Source organism: Eleutherodactylus coqui, chromosome 1 (assembly GCF_035609145.1).
Source record: "Eleutherodactylus coqui strain aEleCoq1 chromosome 1, aEleCoq1.hap1, whole genome shotgun sequence".
Classification (NCBI taxonomy): domain Eukaryota; kingdom Metazoa; phylum Chordata; class Amphibia; order Anura; family Eleutherodactylidae; genus Eleutherodactylus; species Eleutherodactylus coqui.
Genome location: NC_089837.1, coordinates 296452193 through 296473362, shown reverse-complemented (window position 1 = coordinate 296473362; position 21170 = coordinate 296452193). Strand labels below are relative to the sequence as shown.

General features: G+C 44.3%; 1 protein-coding gene across 1 annotated transcript in view; it reads left to right on the top strand.

Moving 5' to 3' along the window:
- Positions 1-4750: 4750 nt before the first annotated feature.
- Positions 4751-21170, top strand: part of SYNC (syncoilin, intermediate filament protein) — a 35129-nt gene continuing 18709 nt past the window's right edge. The window contains exons 1-3 of the mRNA XM_066573765.1: positions 4751-4944; positions 6618-7389; positions 13717-13841. Of these exons, the coding sequence (XP_066429862.1) occupies positions 4901-4944; positions 6618-7389; positions 13717-13841 (941 nt within the window). The 5' untranslated portion in view covers positions 4751-4900. The remainder of the gene's footprint in view (positions 4945-6617; positions 7390-13716; positions 13842-21170) is intronic.

Genomic DNA, 21170 nt, shown 5'->3' with positions numbered 1-21170 from the left:
ATCAACATTTCTGACCACAAACCAGGTTGTAGCCTGCCACCAGACGGCATACCCACTATCTCACATAACTTCTTAACCTTCTTCACATACTCCTTCCCTCCTCTACATGACACCAAGTGGACAGAATCCAGGAGACCCTGATCAGTAGTCTTCTTAAAGAACTTCAACATGTTATTACGTACGATACAACAAGACGTAGTGTTCAAAGACTTCCACGCCAAATGCCCTGTCCTCGATGACGTAGTGTTCACAGACTTCTACGTTTGATACAGTTAAACAGCCAAAATGCCCGATACAGTTAAACAGCCAAAACGCCCTGCATCGTTAAACAGCCAGTCCTAATGGACCCACAAAATGCCATGTACAGTTAAACAGCCAAAACGCCCTGTACATTTAAACAGCCAGTCCTACTGGACCCACAATGAAAACACATATATATGCATATAGTCAAATTACAGATTCTGTCCCTCGGTGTCACTTAAGAGTACCCAAGACCTGAGGTAACAATGTCTATTGATGACAGCTTAACAATTGTACATTGAAATAACGACTGACCGCAGGACAGACTACAATCAAACGTGCCAAAACAGACCACGGTAGACATCATATATATGTATACATGTGACTTACCGCGCTGTATGGGGTTGATCAGTCCCCGGCCTTTGGCACGGCCGATATCATCAATCCAGGTCTGTGTCGCAGTCCAATGGTTATCATCAGCGTCAATCAATAAATCATCCTGCCGACTACGCCATTTGTAAAGGACCGTTACACATGACCGGTCACATTAACCTTTCAAGCCTTGGGTTCCAAATCAATTCGTATCCGCTGCAGCACGGAGGCCAAGAACCACACAAGAGTCGGTTTCTAGTTCTCCTCAGATACGGAGAGAGAGCCACGGCAAGTATATAGCTCACTCTGCTTAAGGCGTACGTACTCTGAAAGTTTATTGACTGAGTATAGTTCTAAATACAGGAAAAGAATACGTCATCATTAGTCATGGGGTTAGAAAAAACATCAAGAATTGTGCTTTGTTCAACAATCAGCGCAGTGAGAATAAATATGTGAAATGTCCTTCAAATGATTACTCCTCCCAGACGTTGTCCCATCCTCCCTTGTGGTGCTTGGATGATCGCAGCGTCTTATCAGCACGATTTGCTCTTTTCCCATAGCTCAGGAGTGGGGGAGTCTCTTTTGATAGCGACTGTACCAGGCAAATGTTCTCGGATGAATAGAAAAAAAACAAATCATTAGACATTGCACCGAAAGCCATGCTCTGCAAGTTATTTCTGCTAAAATTATTGTTTCACTACACACAAGCTTATTTACATCTTATAATGCTCCATTTTGTATCTAGCGGCCATTTTGAGACAGATTCTTTATTTTTTTATGAACCTGTACTTTCTCAGCACTACCTGATTTTAAATTATATTATATAGCAGGTCAAATCCAATGTTTAAAGCATTGGGTATCGGTCAGACCCTTACCAAATGCTGAACACCATCTGATGTACTACTCTTCTACTTTGTTAGAAAATCACAGGAAATATTCTAAATATTAGTTATAAATTCAGAAATTAGCTATCCAAATATGGGATCTAGACTGGTGAGTGACGGGGTATTGAGACCTAAATTGTAAGACTTCTTCATGGAGTAATAGAGGATTCTCACATCTCTATAAATTTCCTAATTCTAGATGGAATTGGATATTCTTCTTGGATAGAGCACAGAACAACATCATTATCACATCTATTTGTTAATGGGATTTTTGTATATTTTGAGCAACTACAAAATATACATGATATTCCCCGATCGAGGTTCTATAGGTTTCTTCAGCTACGTCATACAGTATGTGCCCAATATCCTGAAACTTATCCAACCATCTGGACCTATCCTTTGATTGGGATACTACTAGAGTTGAACGAATGTACTCTGCCGAGCTTGATGCTCCAGCCTTCCCCTGCACTGAAAGATCATCTATTGCTGTAAACAAGGTTTGAGAACCCAGCCTCCAGCAATAGATTGCTGTGATTGGCTGAATCGACTGAGTGACAGCCCTCTCAGCCAATCACAGCCAGCGCTGGATGCACCAATCACAGCCATTTAATGAATGACATTGAATGGCTGTGATTGGTGCATCCAGCGCTGGCTGTGATTGGCTGAGAGGGCTGTCATTCAGCCGATTCAGCCAATCAGAGCAATCTCTTGCTGGGAGGCGGGGAATTTAATCCCAAATCACTAGCAATAGATGCTTTGCTGGCTTCACCAGTGCCCGGCAGCCGTCCCGAAGCTCCGAAAACACCGGCGGGGACCCCAACGGCACCTGCAAGGTGGATATTGATTTTTTTTCTTTCAAGTAGTATAGCTAGGGCATTTAGCACTGCCAAAAACGCAGTACCAAGTTGTACCTCGTTTTCAGGAGCGCTGAAACCGCTGCCCATTCATTTCAATGGGCAACGCAGGGCCGAAAACAGGCAAAGATAAAACATGCATCGCTGTCAAAGTTCAGTGTTGGAAAAGCTGCACTTTCACGTTTGTGTAGGCAGCCCCATTGAAACGAATGGTTGCTTTGTACAGGGTTTAGCACTGCGCTGAAAAAGCAGCGCTAAACGCTGTACAAAAACATCTGTGTGAGAGAGGCCTTACATGTATGGTAGAAACTCTTCGATTGTAAACCGTAAATAATCACAACACATTTACATTGTTCTAAAAATATTTATTTTATTTAATGTATGAAACAAAATATTGATACTGCAATTGTCTGAATAAATTTGTGCGTTTGGCACTTTACTGTATTGAGTATGACCGTGGAGGCACGTAGGCGGTCATGCACAGTACAGTTTTTTTTGTGTGTACATGTATTTGTTTGTATTTTCCACACCATTCCTTAAAGGGGTTGTCTCGCGAAAGCAAGTGGGGTTAAGCACTTCTGTATGGCCATATTAATGCACTTTGTAATATACATCGTGCATTAAATATGAGCCATACAGAAGTTATTCACTTACCTTCCCTGCGCTGGCGTCCCCGTCTCCATGGCTCCGTCTAACTTCAGCGGCTAATCGTCCGATTAGACGCGCTTGCGCAGAAGGGTCTTCTGCCTTCGGGTCTGTCTGGCAGCAGCGGCGTTCTGGCTCCGCCCCTTCTACGTAACATCGCGTAGCTCCGCCCCGTCACATGTGCCAATTCCAGCCAATCAGCCTCCTGATTGGCTGGATTCCAGCCTCCTGATTGGCTGGAATTGGCACACGTGACGGAGCGGAGCTACGCGATGAGGCGTAGAAGAGGGCGGAGCCAGAACGCCGCTGCTGCTGGACAGACCCGAAGGCAGAAGACCCTTCTACGCAAGCACGTCTAATCGGGCGATTAGACGCTGAAGTTAGACGGAGCCATGGAGACGGGGACGCCAGCGCAGGGAAGGTAAGTGAATAACTTCTGTATGGCTCATATTTAATGCACGATGTATATTACAAAGTGCATTAATATGGCCATACAGAAGTGCTTAACCCCACTTGCTTTCGCGAGACAACCCCTTTAACAACGACGTGGGTTATTTGCATATGACATCAATGGAGGCTGTCCGTATGGAATCTGCAGTAAAATAGAGCATACATCAATTTGTTTCCGCTATTTTTCTTCTTCGTGTCTGCGAGTGTAATGGAAAATTCGAAAATACATGCCTTTCAATGGCACGTTTTACCGTGGATCATCCACGCGGACACTGATCGCGGGAATCCTCACTTCCAATCTGGTCATGTGGGACCATACTGTATATCATAAACAAATGCTATTTGTATCAAAATATGCAACAGATGCACTTTAACAGTCATTGAAAGCTATGCACATTGTATGACAGTGCCTGCTCAATTAGGGCTCATTCGCACAGCCATATGCGTTAAAAACGCTGTGTGCATCACTCAGCATTTTACCGCCATGTTACCCGGAGGGGACTTAGCTATCACTGCGTATGGCAGCGACAGTGACAGCGTATCTCCCACATACTGTCATGCACACCTGTTTTTTTATTACATTTTTTTTATTTGCTCTGTCTCATACATATGCAATGTATTGTGTATGTGCAGTGTCGATATGCAACCCATAGAGAACAATGGGGTTATACGCGGTAAGATAGAGCATTCTTCTTTGCGTGCGTATTACACGCAATGCATCTTTACAAGTGTGAATTGATCAATGAAAATCAATGTTCGTTCACAGAATCCATTCACTGTGTAACACACGGAGAAAATATGTTCGTGGGAATGAGCCCATATTCCGGATTATGGTACCGTCTCCAAATTAGTTGTTTGCAACAGTCTGGATGTTCAAACCAGAAGTAGAAAGGTTTAGCAGACTATCAGGCTCTCTGTATGATCCCATGCCAGGTTAAATGGTTTTTACTGTATTTGGATAATATTAGTGCTAATCCTTGGTATTAGTAGTATAAGTGAGAAGTATAACTGATTCTAGGTCAAGAAACAACCCACATTACACATACAATACAGAACTGCTCCTAGTTAAAATAGCTCTTCTATTTCTTTGTGTTCTACTAAAATTCTGTTAATGTAAAGTGTGGCTGCAGCTGGTACAGTTATCTAGGCATCTTCCTGGGCCTGACCAAGCACACTGGGTGCAGCTGACAGACTCACATTGGATTAGCCAATCCTTGCATTTCTGGCATTGTATAAAATTAACCCCTCGCAAGCTAAAATCTCTGCCAGTAAAAGAGCTGCAGTGTCATCTCAGGCGTGCCCAGCTAGACTCAAGGATCCAAGTTCTGTGTGAAGCATGTGGAAGATAAAGTAACAGCTTACAAATCTCACCCTGCCTGTGAAGGGGGGAAACATTACCCACCGGCTCTTGTGTACCATTTATTAATAACAGAGGAGTCAGTTTCTGCAGATGAAATGTCCAGTCCAGAGGAAGAAGGAGAACGCTCCCAGGAAGGGAGGTAAGATTGTACATGTAATAGCACCACAGTAACAAAGCCGGTACTATTGTAGATGAAGCAAGAAGTAGTAGCATAAGGTCAGTGAGCAGAGAAAAGAACACCAGGCAGAACCAAACATTGCCAAAAAATGTTTTTTTCTTTGTTTCATATGTTCAGGCACAAGGAAAGTAGAATTACAGGATAACGAAGCAGAATAGACATAAGTAATTCAAAGTGCCACACTAGCTAGCAATGCAGGGGTGAGGAGGGATTGTACCAATGCATGCAGGAAAGCTTCAGAGATAAAAAAAAAAAAATGCATGAAATGACATCACTGTGGTTGAATGTGACAGTCTTTAATGAGCAGCCGCACTAGTTTGCGTAATGGCACATAGACAAATCTGATGAGATTGTACATGAAGCAGCATATTTACATATCAGCACAGGAGGAAATTTAAATTCTGGAAAATAAGACATGTGACAATACCTTAAAATCTTAAAATTATATATTTTTTACATATTAAATATATTTTCTCATGTACAGCATTATGGGCTCATTTGTATAGCATGAATATATAGTATAGTAAACTGATTCTAGAGACACAAATTGAGCAGTCAGAAAATAGAATAATTATGCTGAAAACTTCACAGTAACTCTTCTACCATTGCCTCCTCTCTTAAAGAAGGTAGTTGTATGAAAGTGTCTTTACAATGAAAAACAGGTGGTCGCTGATTCTCTTCCCCTTACAAAATAGTGGTGCTGTTGGGGTCAAGGAGTTTTAAATAGATTTATGGCATAAGAAGGTTTCCCTGAACACTCAGTATTCAAGTGAAGTTGCACAAAAAGCTGCTTTCTTTAGGCTTCAATGAGAATCTCCCTAATATAGTATCAACCAACGTGTTTTTTAAGCCTAGCTTCTACATAGAACAGAACAAATGTAACAGCACTGTAGAACTATATTCGCATTGTTGGAGTCTATATATTCACACTCATTAGGACCTCAAACAACCCTATCCACCCCCAATACCTATAGTTATTTTACACAACTTTTTTTATTCTATATATTTTTTCTAAAAGAAAAGCACGGGTATGACGTCTACAATATACTCCAAGTTTCCTCAATTAAAGAAAAGCAAATAAGCATGCATTCTTAGAAGGGATGCCTAATATAAATACATCTGGTTGTGGTATATTGGCAGTATGTGGTGAAGGTGGTTTATTATTTTTGTAATCTCTACAAATTTGGCAATTCTTTTTATTGAAAATAATAATGGCAAAAAGAGGGCTTATGTGTCCAGAAGTTTTAAGGCCCCCAGTCCACCACCACTGCCATCATAGTGTGTACTTTGAATGCTGCACACAAAATGTCATGGAGGTGGAGATGTTCGGGTGAACAGTCATGATGGCTGTTCTCTAATAGCGCCCATTCTGGCTTAATCGATGTCCATTCTGCACAGATATGTCAAAATGCTAATAACATTTTCTTGTACAGGCTGACTCAGTACAAAACTTATTATTGCTATATGCAGCTATTTATGCACCCTATAAAGCAGTGGTGGAGATGTGAAGGCCATAGATCCTCTGACAAGTGCCTGTAAGAACTTATTACATTATTTATCAATGCATATCTATTCCTAGAAAAACCAAAATGTTATTCAATATTATTGAATCAAGTTGTTTTCTGTTTCTTCAGGGTACTTGCAGAGTCCAGTTCCTCTTTACCAGTCACTACTGAACTTCTATCCCTAGAGGACATAGGGGTAAGGTTCCAGTATTGTATTGCAGCTGTGGAAGACTTGGAAAGGGAACGAGATGAGCTCATACAGGAGCTGGCCATACTTCGGGAGCCCTCTTTGGAAGCTGTACAACATGCACATGAAGAAGTACTGCAGGCACATGGACAGAGAGCTCAAGCAGAACTAGAGAGGGACACTTTGAAGGAAGAGATGCGAGGAATACGCCGCAGATTATTCCGAGTGACTAAGGAATGTGTAGCATGCCAATATCAACTTGAAAATCGGCGTCAGGAATTAGCTCAAAAAATAGCTGAAAAAGAGGAACTAGAAACAGTTGCTGCTCGGTTGACAGAGGAGCTTTCCCAATTACGGAATACCTTTACTCAACAAAGACAAGAAGGAGAACAGCGACTTAGAAGTCCGCCTCGCAGGCGAGTCTCACGTGAGCTGCAGGAAAGAAGGCGGCTCTCTGCAGAGCTACAAAGTTTAACTGAGGAGCAACACAATACCCTGCAAGAGCAATACGAACCCAAACTTCTTCAACTCTTGGAGCGTGCCGAAAGAGGGACACAGACCTTAAGGAAAGCACAAGAAGAATTGCTAAGGCTGAGAGAGGAAATAAGACCCCTCCAAGAAGAAACCTGCCGACTGCAGGTTCAGAAATGCAGTCTACAAGAGCAAATTTATCTTATGAAGACAAAGAGGGAAGAAGAAGTGCTGCTATACAGGGTATAGACTGAATTAAATTGAGAACAAATACATTATGCATTTAAACTGTTTTTGGGAGGTTCTGAGAGCTGTAGAGGTGTGATTATTGGGGTTGGCATTTTTCAAAGTCCTAGTTACAACAAATTGCCTGTTTATGCTGCTGTATATTTGATTACAGACTGATGGCAATACATATTTTATTTCCACAAATAATAGAAAAACGAGCCAACCAAACATACATTTTCATATACACTGAACGATCACTGCATTAGGAACAACTGGCGCATTACCTCTTGTGATCAGTAGCGCACTGACCTTTGCTTTGTGCAGCAGAAGGCAATATTTGGCACTAATGACTAAAATGTGGTGACTTGAGTGACACTGACCATGGGCAGATTGTTGGTGTCTGGAGGTATGGTTCCAGTATTTCTGAACTTGTTGTCTTTTCCTGAAACACAGTATCGAGAGTATACCAAGACTGGTTGAACCATGGACAGACATATAAATCACATGGACAGCAGGACTCGTGATTGATAGAGGTGAGTGTCGGAGGGCACGTCTGGTATCTCAGTAATGACGTGCCACAGTGGACCATATGACCCATCAGTACTGCAGCAAGCAAGTTGGACAAGTTTCCACAATAACCATGTGGTGTACCTTGCGACAAAGGATTCCCTAATGCAGATCTACGTTTAGTAGCACTCTCTCATGCAGGTAAGGTGTTGTGTAGTGTCACAGACTTTACCAAATCCAGAAGGACAAAGTTGGATAGCACACACTAGAATTATTTTAAAATGCTTATAAGGTATATTGAAATAAGCCAGATATTTACAATAGTTTGAAGTTTGCAATGTTAACGTTTCAGGCTGGTGCACGTTGTCAAGCATATAGCAAAGCTTGGAACACATCTTTTATACGGGTATAGAACAATGTGTGTAACCATCCTTTGATGGTGGTAGAGAGAACCAGAGTCGCCAGCAAACTGCAAACTATTGTGATCATCTGGATTACTTCAATAACCCTTATGAGCATTTCAAATGAATTCTAGTGTGTGCTGTCCAACTACGTACTTAAGGGTACCCTAATGATCCTGAATTATTGCCAGCAAAGCCTTGCATGGGCCAAAGCAACACATCAGTGCACCTTTGACTAATGCAAAAGATTGTCTGCAGTGACAAGTTTTGTTTCCTGCTTAACCATACAGATGGCGTGGTCTACATCTGGCTTAAACTTCATGAAGCTATATCCCTTGAGTGTACCACTGGGGTTCAACCCACCACGGGGTGTCATGGTCTGGGGAGCATTTTCCTTGCATGACCTAGGAACGTTGATCATCATACCACAACTTTTTGAATTGTGAACACTACAGGGACCTATTAGCTGAGCATCTGCATCATCAGGAAGTCTTCCTTGACTACAGCGGCATCTTTCAACAGGACAAAGCTCTAGGGACTGCTTGGAGGAACATAACAACGAATTCTCTACACTGCTTTGGCCTCTAAACTCACTGGATAGTATCTCCATTGAACATGTTTTGGATATGCTGGAAAGAGCTGTGAGATCTGCTCTCACTTATCTGCAAAATGTGCACAAACTGCCAGGGCTGTGTCAAGATGAGTATGGAGGATGTTCGCCACCTTGTGGAATCTGTTCCCCCATGTCTGAAAGCCTTGATTGCCCAAAAAAGGTGGACCAACTCATTATTGAGTAGATGTTCCTATTGCAGTGATTGTTCAGTTATACAACTGCTTTATCATCTCATATTTATTTCCATGATTAAGGTTATTGACCACAATTCTGCTTTGACCAGCTGTGAAATGCATCTGTTATTTCATGTCCATAGCAAATTTTATACATGCATGCCATATTACAGAGGTATTCTCTTCTAGAATTGTGCCTGGGGAGGGGACTCATATAGACAGCCCATGGGTACAGAGCCACAAGTAGTCATGTGCTTAAAGGGGTTTTCAGCTCTTAAAACCTGATGACCTATATATAGGATAGATCATCAACAGCTGACTGGCAGGGATCCACTGTCTATGACGCTGGATGGTCAGCTGTTCGTTGTCTGCTGTCACCATGAATGAAGCAGAAGGAGATAGCTCTGTACATTGTGCAGTGGCCTGGTGTTGTATTGCATGCACAGCTGTCATTAAGTTCAGTGGCAGCAATACATGCAATACCACAACATGCCACTGCCCAACATACTTGCTTCCTGCTTTGTACACTATACTATGTACCTGATGAACAGCTGACCAGCTGGAGCCCCAGGTGACAGACCCCCACTGATCATGCATTTTAAGAGCTGGAAGACCCCTTAAAGTACTTCAGAGCTGTAGACATTTACTTACACCACCTAGTCTTCAGAAAGTATATCAACATGCATATCCACATAATGATCTGAGTGCTGGTGGACACATACACTCACTCTCCCCACAGCCAGTTCGGCTTTTCACTGCAAAGCAGCTAATAGAAATAGGACTGATGATCTGTGTGAAAAAAGTTCCAGCATGTCTTATTTTCGTCTGTATCATGGACCAGAATTGGACATACAATGTCCACTGCCCGCTATATCGGGCAGCACACGGACAGGTTGTCAAAGACCTGAAAATCTCAGAGCAACTCACATCCACCCATGTAAAAAGGCCCTTAGGCCGACCAAAGGGTTCACTGACCGAACTTAGAACATAAGAGATCTCTATGATGCTCGGAGTTTGGGTCAAGTAAACCCTGAGGTCGGGCTGGGGCATAATCCATATTACAGATGCAGAAATGCAGCTTTAATACATTTGTGTGAAACTGGGCTTACAAGACTTTTTGTATGAAAATCATTTGTAGGTCAAGTCATTTTAATTTCATTGGTACTAAAAAGTGTCTAGTTATCCTTTATAAATCCTTAAAAACAATAATAAAAAGCGACTGCAAGGAGTAAGACCATACTCACTCTACATTTGTATGCAAATGTAGATTGTAATATTCCCATGGATTTCTATGACAGCGTAGGGCCCTTTTACACAGGACAATTATCAGACACAAATGCGCCTGACAGTTGTCCCAATGATAATTGCTCCTGTGCCTTCACACAGGAGCAATGATTGCTTAGTGCTTAGCCAGAGATCACTTCTGTAAGCCTCCATTCACAGTAAACAGGCAGTGATTCATATAGGAACGATTGCCTGTTTATAGGGGCCAATCGTTGTTCAGTTTTTATGTGTTTGTCACTATAAGCATTTACACTGAATGATAATCTGCCTGTGTAAAAGCGACTTAACACATACCAAAAACCATCCTTTTCGCATATGGTTGATAGATTTACATCTGAGTGTCGTATTGCAGTATTGTTATTCAATTTATTTTAAAGGTACTGACTAGCCTTCTACACTATAGAGCACTGCGGTCCAACATATTTTTGTTAAAAATGTAAAATGTAAGTCTATGCCATACGTTTGCACATCGCTTATCTGAATCAATCTGGAGCTAAAAAAAAATAGAACACTTCACTTCATTTTATCAAAGGAAAGCATACCAAACTTTTACATTTGTATTCTCATTACAGTATTTTGCAATCATGCTAATCAAATGCTGTATGAAGTAAAAAGTATTAGAAATTGTATTAAAATACAGTATAGCTGCAGCCTGAACTTTGAATATGCCACTAGGGGACAAAGTAGTATGTGTGTGATACTGTAATCTAGTTATCCACATGATTCCAAAAGCCTCTTCTGCTTGGCTTCCATTACTAATAGGATCTTTATAGAAAAGGCACCATTATAAGTTAGTCTAGAATAAAGAACCATCTGCTTTTCCTATAGAAAGATATTAACATCTTTGGTGCTCCTGTCCAAAGTTCTAACTGAGCTGAACTAAGTTGCTTCATGTCTTTCCCAATTTTGTAAACCCCTTTACGTTTCTATACACACATATCATAAAGAGAAAGGTTTAGAAGCAGAGTGTCAGGGCTTAATAGGCCAAGACTGACAGGTACAATAAACTGCAATACAGAAATATTGCAATGTATTGTATTAGCAATTAAAGATGATCACATACTTAAGTATTAGACTGGGACTGAGGCTTATTTTTAATTCACACTTTTCAAGAGCTGTAACTTTTTTCTTTTTCTACTCTTCTATCGATATAGCTATATCAGTGTTAGTTTTTTATAGGACGAGTTGTACGCATTAAGTGTACCATATAAAAAAAAAAAAAAAAAAGAGTGACAGAATTGCGTTTTTTTTGTCATCCTTGCCTCCCTCCAAAAAAGGCAACTGAATAAAAAGTGTTTAGAAAGTCATATACACCTAAAATATGGTAACAATTAAGACTACAGCATGCCCCCACAAAGCTGCATAAAAAAAAAATACTTATGGATCTCAGAATGTTTTCTTTTATATTTCATACATACTTTTTTTTACATTTTTTAAAGTAGCAAAGTAGAAACTTAAAAAAACTAAACTGACCCACAGAATGAACTATTTTACCACATTGTGCACGCCATAAAACAATATCCAAAAACAGCACAACTGCGTTTTTCCTCTCATTTCACCCCATTTAAACTTCAAAGAGTTTTTCAGGACATTGCACAGTAAATTAAAAATGGTACACTTATTAAGTACAACTCGTCCTATAAAAAACTAAACACTGATATAGCTATATCGATAGAAGAGTAGAAAAAGAAAAAAGTTACGGCTCTTGAAGTGTGAATTAACAAAAACAAAAATGGCTGTTCCATGAAGGAGCTGAACTCACTTGAGCATGTCTTAAAAAGGATAACTTCAAACAAGACCTAAGCCGTGTTTAAATGTATCTCAAGCCTTATATTGACACTAATTGCTTCTATATTGAATACTCTTGGAGAAAGAACCTATTTATAGGACAGTTTTATGGTCAGACATCTGAAACACTTCCTTTCGCACTCATTCCCACTGCCTACTAACCCTTCGCCTTTGGCAAGCAAAACAGGGGTTCAGCTCAGTTGACACAGGAAAACCCGAGTATTTACTTCTTATATTTCCTATTTAATTAACTGCCAACACATACCTGAAAAAGGTACTTTATGCCAAGTCTATTTATAGCAGAGTGGAGAGCGCAGCCTACCAGTAAAAGTACTTCAAACAGGCATTGAAGATTGGCATTTCTCAGAGCATGGTCCATGTACTAAATGCTATATTGTAACTCATATGCAGACTTAAAGGGGTTGTTCAGTTTAGAAAACCAATTTTAAGGGTAAATGCACACGGGCGGAAATTCTGCGGCAGGATTTTCCACAGAATTTCCACCCGTGCACGCTGCCATGGGATTGCATTAGATAATGCAATCCTATGCAGACAGCCGCGATTGGACCATTTGAAAACTTGCGCAGTAAACAAATCGCACAGAAACGTCACTGGTGACGCGTCAGCTTTGCTCTGCACACGTGACGGGTGGGCGGCAGCCGGTACATAGAGCGGAGGAGACGCCGGAGGAGGTGAGCTGCGGTGGTCACTGCAGCGGCACGGCTCGCATCCTGTTACGAGAATTCTCGCAGCGGTATCCGACTCTGCCTTCTGCATGAGGCCTAAGGCCTAAAGTGCACTTGCACGCAGGGATTCCGCTGATGAATTCCCCCAACAGAATCCCTGCATGCTCGAGGACATGTGGAGGAAAATGGCAGCAAGCTCACCTGTGTGTATGCTGCAGGTCTCCCCTCTGTCGCAGCTAGATCTTCTATTTTCTGCCCGGCTGATGTGCTCGGCACTTTTTTTTTAAAACTTCTTCTCTCCCGCGTATCGGCAGCACAGCACAAAAACAGCTGTGGCTGTGCCGCGGGTCCAGACGGCTTCCACTGACTTCCATGGAGACGTTCGTGCGACCCGCACGCCAGGAAAAAGAAAAAAAAAATCCCCTCCACGTGCTTTTAGCTGCTCTACGGATGCTAAGGCATCCCTATGGGCAAAAAGACACACAAATCTCCTGTCTGGGGACAATTATGGAATTCTGAGTTAACAAAGAAGGGACCCTTCTTTAGGATCCTAATCTCTTAACCCGAAGATGGAGCAGTAGCAAATTGCACCTCTTTTTCTAGAGAGCCTATTCTGTCCTGTATTACACAGATATCCATTGATGTGAATGACAATGTGTAATACTTTAACTTTCTTGTTGTGGGGCTGCAAGGAAACTGAATACTAAATTGCCATGTTTCCCCTCATATTACAGCTGATTGCTTGGGGTATTAGCAAGGGACATATTGTGATCAATTTATTGTCAAGAGAAGCGTTTTAACAATACATTTATATGCTATACAATAGGTGGCTGATTTGAATAAATCACTGGTTGCATATAACATCTGAAAATTTTTCACACTCCATCCAGGAACAGCTACAAGAACTAGAAGACAGGAGAAGAGAGATTAAGACTTCAGTCCAGCTGCAGCAGTGTCAGAACAAAGAGATGGAAGAATTACGAAAAAGTTTAGCCCAGGAGCTTGCAATCTACAAGTATGTCACATTACATCAAATAATTTATCAGGATGACATATACTCAAATTAAAGCCCTGGCATATAAAAGGGAAATACTGCTTGTACATTAAAGGGGTTGTCCCATTACCAATTGACAAAGAAATCAGATCACATCACCTAAAGATCTACTCATCCAAACATTAGCACTGCCGGCAAACAATGAGATATGAAGATTTAGGTGTAACATTAAAACGAAGTCTTTAAAAAAATATGCTTAAAAGGTGACTTTAAATAGAACATAAGAAAAACATGAAAAAAATATGAAAACAAAACTCGAGTGAGTTCAGAGACTTAGGAATGCAGGACATCACAGTTCAACTTGTTTGAAAATCTACAGGGATAGAGGCGATACCAAACTTGGGCATTAGGAACACGCATCTGACACTACAGTATATCGCCCTATGTCCACAACTATCACCACTCTAAAGCCTGCTACAGGGTCACTGCCATGAAAAGAGCGATCCCATCTGGAACCTGTGCCTTACAATAGGTTGCATTGAAAAATCCCAAAAGTGCCCCAACCCATTTCATCCTTGCTTCAAAAGGCTCAAGAGGGTATTAGTCAAAGGAACTAATAACCCAGCATGAAAGAGTTAATAACTACTAAAAATGTTAACTAAATCCACTTATTGCAACCTAATGTCAATGCGCTGGGCAAGAAAGATCCAACAGAGTCTGTGCAAAAGCCCAAGGTAATAGGCGTTATGTCATAAATTAAAAGCTCCCTGGCTTTTGGACATATGTCAATACTGAAAGGGGTCCATGACAGGGTTGTCATTTTCAGAATTGAGCCCTGGTATAGGTTTTAGGGTGGTGATAGTTATGGACATAGGCTGATATAGGGTCAGATACATGCCTCTGATGCCCAAGTCTGGACTCAATTCTATCCCCATCTATCCCAGTGGATCTTCATACGAATTGACCTATGATGACCTACATCCTTTAGTATACGACTATGGAACCTGCTGAGATCACTCTGGTTTTGTTTTCAGATTATTTCCATATTTATTTGATTTCTATTTAAAGTCTCCTGAATGCAGGAAAGGCATGCTAAGTAGTCCACCTTTTGTAATTTCATAATGGACTACTTAGCAGTTTATGTTTAATATGTTTTTATTAAAGCTTTTATCAAATTTTTACAGTAATGACGAAACAAATATAACAAGTAGCTAGTCTCGCAGGACTGCTGCATTAATATAAGGGCTATATCAATGATAAATCACACCCAAATGTAACCGGACTCGTAGTTGCCAGGTGCTCAACTGACACCCCTTTGGTATTCGTACTTTGGCAGCGAGTCCTTCGGTTACTGGACCCATGGTTACACATAGTCCAGGTGAACCGGAGGGTGATATAATGGAAATCAACGTCCAGTTTTTAAGTAGCTACGGCAACAAATAAAAAGAGAGAAGAAGCACATAAAAAAGAAGGACACAAGAAAACCTAGAGTACACGCAGATAGAGGGGGAGGGGTAAAGAGAGAGGAGGGAGAGGGGAAAAAAGAGGAGGAAGGAGGGGGAGGTACCAGAAATAGGAAGACAGAGAGGGAGAAGGTATAAGGGCACCCAGTTCTCGTAGGTTATCAATCCAGGGATCAGATCTGCGTCATAACTTCCTGTAACCCTGGGGCGACTTCTCGCCTCACCACCCCGTAATATTCTGAAACTCAGCTGAGTCACGAAATTCGTTCCATATTTACCATGCGCGCCTGCCTGAGCTCTCGGCTCCAGAGCCCTCATCCCCCAGTTCCTCCATGTACATCAGGTGATTCAGCTCTTGAATGAATTCCATAGTCGAGGGGGTGACGCCGCTTTGCCAGTGGCGTGGAATAATGGCCCTGGCTGCAGTGAGGAAATGTCGTAGGAGACCCTTCTTAATCGTGGCAAAGGGACCAGGGATGATTGAGAGCAGCGCCAATTGTGGAGTGACCTCCACTGTGCTGCGTGACACCACTCAAATAGTTCAAAGACCGTCTTCCAAAAAGGCTGTATAAGCGGACACTCCCACCAGATGTGCAGCATGGTTCCACGCCCGACTCCACATCTCCAACAATCATCAGGCACCGATGGAAATATGCGGTGGATCAGGTCTGGACATCTGTACCACCTAGAGAGGAGCTTAAAGTTTTTCTCCAGCGCCACGCAGGCCAGGGGTAATCTGCGTGCGAACGTGAATGCTCTCTCCCAATCAGAGTCCTGCAGCTCCAAAGACAAGTCTCTCTCCCACCTCTTGGTGTATTGAGGAAGACCCTGTGTGAGCCTCCCTAATATAATACTGTATATCTTCGAGAGGACACGAGTGGGGGGGTTGGTTTGTAAGAATAGTTTTTCAATCGGTTCGGCGGGATCCCCGAGGCGATTTGACCCCATCCGAGCCCTCCAGAAGGAGGATAGTTGGAGGTACTCCAACCACTGTAGTTTCAGATCTGGTCGGGACGCCTGTAAATCATTGAATGATGAGAGGCCCGCTGGACCCGTTATCTGACAGCCCCTTATGTCCTCATCCTCTCTCCAGCCAAGGAAGCTCTGCTTCTCCTGTCCCAGTGGGAATGCGGGGTTGTGGAATATGGGGGTCAGTGCCACCCTGCGGATTGCGACATCGCCTCTAGCCGTCAGCCTATCCCATATGTCAAGGCAGTTTATGGTCAGGGGTGTATGGGGAAGAGCCTCGGGCCTATCCCTCAAGGAGATCCACGGCAGTATGTGTATTTGCGGCCTCAAAAAGTATTTTCTAGGTTCACCCACTGTTTCGAGCCGGCATGATGATGCCAGTCCAAAAGCCTTGTGAGGATCGCGGCTGAATAGTAAATTTTAAGGTCGGGTAAACCCCCCCTCGACTTTGTGCGAGACATGATCCGATAGCTGATGCGGTTATTCCGGCCTCCCCACACGAATCTGCGGAATGCCCGCTGGACCAGTTTAAAAAACTGCATAGAAAGTTTAATTGGCAATGTCTGGAAGAGGTATAGAAACTTGGGGGTCACATCCATTTTTAAGACATTTACTCGCCCAAACCAGCTCAATTGTTTGGCGGCGTACCCATCCAGTTCACGTGTCACTTTCTCGAGTAAGGGAACATAATTCAGATGGTATAGAGAAGAGATGTCCGCTGCAATATGTGCCCCTAGGTATTTGATGGAGGTTGCTTGCCATTTGAATTCGAATTGATCTGCTAGATGGGCCACCTCAGCAGCTGGGAGGGATATATTCATGGCTTCGGATTTGTGAAGATTTACTTTGAAATTACTTAGATGCCCAAATTTAGAAAACTTCTGAAGAATCGCTGGGAACGAAATCCGCGGCTGGGAGACACATAATAAAAGATCATCTGCATATAGGGCCGCTTTGCAGATCTGGGTCCCGATCTGCAAGCCATGTATGTTGGGATTGTCTCGCAGTGCCACAGCCAAATGCTCCATGACGATGGCGTAGAGAAGAGGGGACAGTGGGCAACCCTGTCTTGTCCCGTTCCTAATAGGTACCGGGTCGGACAGTAGGCCGTTTACGCAAATCCTTGCCGACGGGTTCCGATACAGTGCGAAGACCTAGTTCAGAAACTTAGGCCCCAATCCCAACCTCGTCAGGGAGGAACGCAGAAAGTCCCAGCTAACACGATCAAAGGCCTTCTGTGCGTCCACTGAGAGGAGACAAAATGGCTGCGACAATTGCTTAGCCTGACTAATCAGCAAGAGAGTCTTGTTGGTATTGTCTCTAGCTTCCCATCCTTTTATGAAACCCACTTGGTCATTGTGTATGTGGGCTGGCAAGATAGGGGTTAGCTTGCTCGCTAGAATTTTGGAAAACAACTTGATGTCTAAGTTAATGAGCGAGATAGGGCGATAGCTGGGACATAGCCCCGGGTTTTTGCCTGGCTTGGGGGAGCACCGTAATGTGGGCCATGAGTGACTGAGAGGGGAATGGGGTCAATGGCGAGATTTGGTTGAAAGTGTCTCTCAGAATGGGTGTCAGAATTTCCCGGAACTGCTTGAAGAAAGCGGAAGTAAACCCGTCCGGACCGGGGGCCTTTCCCGACGGCGAGGTCTTAATAGCTTCACTAATCTCTTCTGCAGTGAAATCCATCTCCAGGGTTTCTCTGTCCTCTCCTATTATGCTTGGGAGGGCCGTCCCCGCAGTATATTCGTCGATTTTGTTTTCCCGGGTGTTGTGGGCCATGCCAGCCAAGTGGCCTCTTATATTGTAGAGCCCGTGATAGTAATCACGGAATGCTTCTGCGATTCCTTTCGGGTCATGTCTCTTGTGGCCTGCACTGTCCAGTATATGGGGAACGTATGTGAGATTTGCCCTACTGCGGAGATAGCGTGCCAGGGAGCGTCCGCATTTGTTGGCATGTTCATATGAATACCGCTTCAAGCTATCGCGGTATCGCAAGTATTTCTGGTCGAGGATGTGTCTCCGTTCTTCTCTGGTATTCAACAGCTCGTTTTGAGTGGCTGCAGCGTTTGACCGGCAAAATATTGTCTCCAAGGACTCGATCTTGGCTAACAGAGAGACAACCTTGGAAGCCTTTTCTTACTTGAGGCGTGCTCCATGTTTAATGAGGACCCCCCCTCAAAACACACTTTAGGGCCCCCCACTGGACTGGTTTAGGTGTGGGGTCCCAGAGTGGTCTTTGAGGAAATTGTCAATGGTGCTGCGCAAATCGGCACAGCACACAGCGTCCTTCAGAAGGTTGTCGATCAGTTTCTAAGACCCCTGCCTCTCCAGAGCCCCTGGGACGGATAATGTGAGGAGAACCGGAGCATGATCTGACCATATTGCTGATCCAATGGAGGCAACCGGGATCCACATTAAGGCGTGGTGGCTAGTAAGGATCAAGTCAATGCGGCTATGTGTACGGTGAGCAGGGGAGAAGTAAGAATAGTCCCGGTCTACGGGATGGGTCACTCTCCAGACATCTACCAATTGCAACTGCCTTAGAGCTTTGTGAAACCTGCGAAGCTGTGTGGCAGAGATTGCCGCCCATCCTGAGGTGCTATCCTTTTCGGGGTCTAAGGGGAAATTGAAGACGCCCCCTAGCACTACCACTCCCTCCGCAAAGTCCGCCAACCTGCCCAGTAAGGTGCCACCTATCTGCGCAGGACTCTGACTGGGGAGGTACCACGCCGCTAGGGTGAAAAGTTTACCCCACATTCTGACCTTTATAAAGGCGTAGCGCCCCTCTGGGTCCGTCACCGAGTCCAGAATCTCGTGGGGTACCGTTTTGTGTATGGCGATCGACACTCCCCTTGATTTAGTTGTCGGATTTGTGCTGTAGAACCATGCCGCATAATGCCTATCCCTCGTGGCCGGGACGTGTCCTGCCCGGAAATGTGTCTCCTGGAGAAATAAGACAAGAGGTTTTAATTTGTGCATTTGATATAGGACCTGGCTCCTCTTTTGCGCCACATTTAGACCCCGCACATTAAGAGAACAAAAAGTTACTTTGGACATGATGGGTGGAGGCGACGCAGCCCTTTTTTTCCCACAGGAACTTTGAGGAGAGGAAAAGATGGGAGTCTAGATGGAGGGAGAAGCAAAACGACGAAAACAAAGACTAACTGGAAAAAAAAAAGGGAGGGTGGGTTAGGGGGGGGGGGGCAGAGCACACAAAACAAAGGAAGAGCAATGAAGAGAAGAAAAAGAGACAAAGAGAAAACAATAACCACTAACAGAAATACACAACAATTAAGGCAATCAACAAACAGTTGCTTAAATGTATCCAAAACTCAGGTAGCGACGGTTAGCCACGAGAGTCCCTACTTATCTTGGGCGCACCCGCCCCCCCCCCCCCCCCCAGTGTGAGGGTGACGCCTGCGCCCCAAAGAGGTGGTGAGGGGTAGTTAATTAACAACAAAAACTGCCCATGGAATGACCAAAAAGCCAGGCCCGGGCCCCCCCGGTCTGGGACGTGCTTTCCGACGGCGGAGTCTCTCCTCCCGGATTGCACCCCCCGGCCCGCCGCATATCAACAACAGTTACTTTATGTAATCAGCCAAAGGAAAAAGCCCACCAATAGATATGGTATACATAATATCAATACTGGCAGCATAACAAGCATTAAAGAGGAGTGAAACAGCAGAGTTCCTCAAACCTGGACCGGTCAGTCACGTGGAAAATCGGGTGGGGACTGAGCAGCACCTCTAGCCTCCCGGCAGCGACGTCTTCTTCTAAGCCCTCTGCGTGGCATCTGGGGGGGGTCATTGGTGGGTGGGATAGGTAAGGTGGGCCAGTCAGCGATGTCGACCACAGGTATACCCAGCGCATCACAAAAGTCTGAAGCCTCACCAGGATGTCGCAGCTCCCTCAGGGTCCCTCCGTGGCGGACCTGTAGGCGAAAGGGGAATCCCCAACTGTAGGCCATGTTCCGTCGACGGAGTTCTTCTAGCAATGGGCGAAGAGCTCTCCTCTTGGCCAAGGTGAGTCTGGAAAGGTCCGGTAAGATCTGCAGCGGAGATCCTTTGTACTGTACTGCTCGCAGTTCTCGGGCTCCCCTCATGATGGCTTCTTTCAGCTGGAACCGATGGACCCTGCAGATAACATCGCGTGGGCGCTCAGGGTCCCTGGAGCGAGGGCCAAGGGCCCTATGGCATCTATCAAGTTCCAAGGGAGCATCTGGCGCGGCCCCCTGCAGGTCGTTGAAGATATGTCGCACAGTTTCTTCTAGCTGGGAGGATTCAATATCCTCAGTCAGACCTCTGACGCGGATATTGTTCCTGCGCCCCGTTTTCCACGTCGTCAATGGAGGCCATCAGGTACTGTAACTGGCGGGACACCGTGGCCAGGGCGGTTTCATGGCGGTCGACTTTATCAGCGAGGGACGAGACAGCACTTTCAGTCGCCACGGTCCTTTCCCCAAGGAGGTGAACATCCTGGCGGACGGAGCAGATTTCGGTCTTATAGGCAGATTCTAGGCGTGAGATGTATGCCTCCATATCCTCTCTGGTAGGGATAGATTGCAGCTGCGCCCGTAGCTCTTGGAACTCTGACATTGTGCGATTTTGACCCTCATGTTGGGATGTTGGAGGGCGAGAGTCTGCTGTTCTGCTTGGTAGCTGTGTCTCTCTTTGCCGTAGCTCCGGTCCGTGATCGCCCGGCTTAGTGGCTTCTGTGTGGGAGGTGGCTCCGTGTGGGGACTCCATCTCCCACGGTTGTTTTGGGGTGTCTGGAGCTGCTTCCAGAGAGGTTGAGACATGCCCCCGGTTTGGTCGGGCTGCCTGTGTGAGAGCTGCCGGGGTATCTTCGGGTGCGCCTTGCGAGGTATGGGGCATTGGGGGTGTCAGTCCTCTTGGGCTGGATGCTGCCTGCACTT